This window comes from Erythranthe guttata, chromosome 9 (assembly GCF_056151865.1).
Source record: "Erythranthe guttata isolate IM_541 chromosome 9, IM_541, whole genome shotgun sequence".
In the NCBI taxonomy this organism is placed as follows: Eukaryota; Viridiplantae; Streptophyta; class Magnoliopsida; order Lamiales; family Phrymaceae; genus Erythranthe; species Erythranthe guttata.
In genome coordinates this window covers 16,236,203-16,240,064 of record NC_142541.1, presented here as the reverse complement: position 1 = coordinate 16,240,064, position 3,862 = coordinate 16,236,203, and the positions used below count along the sequence as shown (strand labels likewise).

Below are 3,862 nucleotides of genomic sequence, written 5' to 3'. Positions count from 1 at the left end.
GACTAAATTCGCGACGATGAAAGTTTGAGGACTAAAACAATTTAAGGTGACTAAGTATAGGATGTAAACTGTAATTATCTCTACATAAACACTAAGAGGGTTTTATTAAATTGAAAAATATAAATTTATGTCAATCAAATTGTATGAGCATCATTTCATTCAAGACAAAAAATCTTTTCAAGTATCAACCCAGATCTACATAAACAAATTCTTATTAATTTCCCATTACAGAAAGTTAGATGCTACATCTGGTTATTTACTCTCGGTAGATTTGAACCATAGATTTGATTAAATAACTACCCACTAAGCACACATACACATTAGTGTGTGATCATGTGTAGATCTAATCAGTGTACAGAGTAAATAACCAGGTGTACCATCTAATTTTCGAATAAATAATGTTTGATCACACGCATCTAACTCTTGAAAACAAACTCACAAGTGCATATTCCGTGACACTACAGTTTGTTCCCAAGAAGAAATTCCCAACGCCCTCTTTCACCCTATATATATACATGTATCTATATCACACTATCTCACACAAGCTAAGAGAAAAGAAAAATAAGTAAAATCAAATCAAATCTGTTTTAGTGATCTAGTTCATAAGTTACGCAGAAATGGGGTCGTCTTCGTCGTATCAGAAAATTGCGATTCTCGCCATCTTCTTCGTGGTGGTTCTTGGTGTGGCTACCACCACAGCCAACGGGCAGATGGTATGCAAGATGACGTTGGGGGATTTTTTGGCATGCAAGTCGGCGGCAACTCCACCGAACCCACCACCACCGTCTGCCGCCTGTTGCTCCGGCATATCACATGCCGACCTTTCATGCCTTTGCTCGTTCAAGAACAACACTCTGTTGCCTTCGTTCGGGATCGACCCGAACCTAGCCCTACAGCTCCCTAAAAAGTGCAAAATCCCCCTTCCTTCAAAATGCTAAAAAGGGTTTTTTTAAAAACCCTAAATATATAATAATAAAGCTTTGATAATACTATATATACATAAGATATATATATCTATATATGTATAATGCTATCTCCTATTGAGTAATTGTTGCTCTTGTGTGTTTCTGCTACTAAGCTGTAATAGTTTGTTCAATAAACAGTTCGAAATCTTACTCGAAGCTGATAATCAATTTATGACGTGGTTTTTTAATTTGCCGTAATTTATTCGTCAGTATCTATAATGAAAGATCAAAGACTGTTTTTAGCTTTGCAAGTACAAACTCCAAACTCGTCGCACAAATCAAACGAGATTATTCAGTTGGGATTAATTATACGGCACCAAACAGATTAAATTCTTGAACTATTATACCAAAAACATCATCAGCAAACCGAGAAAATTTGAGTTTTTTACCAAGATAATCGATTATCGACATGAGAGCGAAACAGGGTGGTGTAAAAGAGAGACACAGCTTGTAAGAAATCTGGTCTTCAGTTTTATTACAGCAACGTAAAAGCTCGAACACAAAAACCAAATCACGACACTATGGATAACCATAACTGTTCTTCCCATCAATGAAGCAATACTATCGGAAAAAAAATGAGGTTAATAAAAAAACGATCTTTGTCAAAAAAAAAAAAGAATACTAAATCTGACTTGATCCAGGACCCGGTCCTAGGGTAGACAATCCCACTTCTCGTTTCATCGAATGAATCTTTTCAAGCTTCAATTTAGCCCGGAAATTAGTGATAAAGCTCTCAGCTTTCGTGTCGACGTCCGGGCTGGGGCAGAACGACGGCGAAGGATGGAACGGGCCCACTTCGGTGGGGTCCACGGACGAGGGTGTGACGTCAGAATCCACGTCATCGAAATCGGGGGAGCCACTCCTCGAGCTTGTGCTGCTGTTGATCCTGACGTAATCGCCTTGCACCACGAACTTCCATGCCGGGTTTTTGTAGAATGACGGAGGGGGTGGTGGAGGAGGGGGTGGAATGCGGTTGAGGGGGGATTCGCCCCCACTGTTTGAGATTTCGTCTAGTATTTCGGAGGTGTTTGTTTTTGCTGGTTTTGGCGGTTTACGAGTGGTGGTGGTGGCGGTGGTTGATGGGGCGAGGGGAGACTCGGGTTGGATTGTGACGGTTATGGTTCTCTTTCTTTTGTGTTTCTTGGATGAGAAGAGATTTTGAAAGACTGAGGGCGGTGGAGGAGGAGGTGGTGGTGGCGGCGGTGGTGGCGGAGATGGTGGGGGAAGGTGGAAGCTTAGTGGAGGTTGAGCTTCGTGGATTAGAGAATCCAAATTATCGACGCTCTTTTGCCGTTGCTTCTTCTTCTTCTTGTTCTTGTTCTGGTAAAGAGAGTTCAAGAAATCTTTAGTTGCACTTCCAGTTGCACCGCCTCTTTTCTTCTCACTTTTGCTACTCTTTTGCTCCGGCGGCGGCGGCGGAGGAGGAGGAGGAGGAGGAGGCGGAGGTTCAGATGGTGTGGAAATGGGATTTGTGGGTTCAGTATCTTTAATCTGTTTCCGATTTGATCTGTCCTTTTTCCGTGCTCCTCTTTCCTGGGTTCGCTTTCCATTTTCCAGCAATTGAGCTGAATCCGCCGCCGCCGCCAGCAGACGTGGCTTCGCCGCCGTACCGGCATTCAACTGTTCTAAACCTTTTTCAAGTTTCCGGCTTGATCTCTCGTTTCTAGGTGGTGCACTTTCATTCCTACCCTCTTCAAGCTCCGGCAGAGAATATACCGCCGCCGCCGCCTGCGGCGGCGGCGGCGGCGGTGGAGTCGCCGGCGGAAATTTTTCAGAAACAACAGATTTGGTCAGCAATGTATCAACGAAAACAGTCCTACTCCGCGGCGGTGCTCTCAGAACCAAATGATCAACTCCTTCCAAGCTCCGGTGGCGGCGGTGGATCCGACCCGGATCCGAAACCCTACCCGAATCAGAACGAACATCGTCATCATCATAATATCTCCTCTGATAATCCCCGTAAGACCATTGTACGGACGAAACCTCACGCAGATCCGGGTACGAGTTGCTATTTCTTCTCAACACCGAATTCTTCTGCTCCAACTGTTCATACCATTGCTGCTGCTGGTTCGAAGAAGCTGCTAGATTCGATTTTTCCGATTTTTGGGATTTCTGGGAAGCTCCGAATTCATCGTAATTATACGGATAATTCTCGTCGTTTTTGTTTCTGCTAAGGAAACCAAACACCACAGCGACCAAAACAAGAAGTATGTTCAAAGAATCCCAGCTTTTCTTGACACTGTTTGGCTTAAAGATCTGAGCACTAAATGAAATTGTTGAAGGAAGAACAAACACCAAGAAAAAAAAAGCTGTTACCAAGAGGAGGAAAACCACTAGCCCGGAGCTGAAGAAGACGGAGGCGGCGCTGCGGCGGAGACGGTCGCCGCGGCGGACATTGGTGGTGCTCTGGACCCAGAACGGTGTCAGTTCTTCTTCCCCATCTTCTTCCATTTTTCTTTTTTCTTTTTTTCTTTCTTTTTTTGGAGAAACTCAAAAAAAGTGATTAGTTTGGCAACTTTTTGAGGGTCCCTTTAGCTTATGGCTTTTGCTTTTGTGGGTTTTAGCTGTTATCTTGCAAGGATTTGGAATTTATTAGATATGATTGTGAGGTTGGAAATGGTATATAGTAGTTGGATTAATGAATTTATTTATATATACATCTTCTGGGGTTAGCTTAATTTATTTCCAATTGTGCAATAGTTTATTTAATTTAATTTTATATATATAAAATAATTAGAGAAATAATTGTAGTCTAATATTTCAAGAAACCACACTGGCAATTAGCATGTAACTTCACATGTTGCCTGATTTTCCGTGTGGATTGTAAGAATGACAACCCTATTATATAACAAACGCGTTTGACATTTGTCTCGTACGTAATTCGAGCAATTAAGCAT

At 42.3% G+C, this 3,862-nt stretch overlaps 2 protein-coding genes across 2 annotated transcripts; one reads left to right on the top strand and one right to left on the bottom strand.

Moving 5' to 3' along the window:
* Window positions 1-523: 523 nt before the first annotated feature.
* Window positions 524-1,137, top strand: LOC105975873 (putative lipid-transfer protein DIR1). The gene has a single exon (XM_013001112.2). The coding sequence runs from the start codon at window positions 618-620 to the stop codon at window positions 936-938; it is 321 nt and encodes a 106-aa protein (XP_012856566.2). The 5' UTR covers window positions 524-617; the 3' UTR covers window positions 939-1,137.
* A 254-nt stretch (window positions 1,138-1,391) lies between these two features.
* LOC105975872 (uncharacterized) lies at window positions 1,392-3,649 on the bottom strand. The gene has a single exon (XM_013001111.2). The coding sequence runs from the start codon at window positions 3,414-3,416 to the stop codon at window positions 1,587-1,589; it is 1,830 nt and encodes a 609-aa protein (XP_012856565.2). The 5' UTR covers window positions 3,417-3,649; the 3' UTR covers window positions 1,392-1,586.
* Window positions 3,650-3,862: the final 213 nt, after the last annotated feature.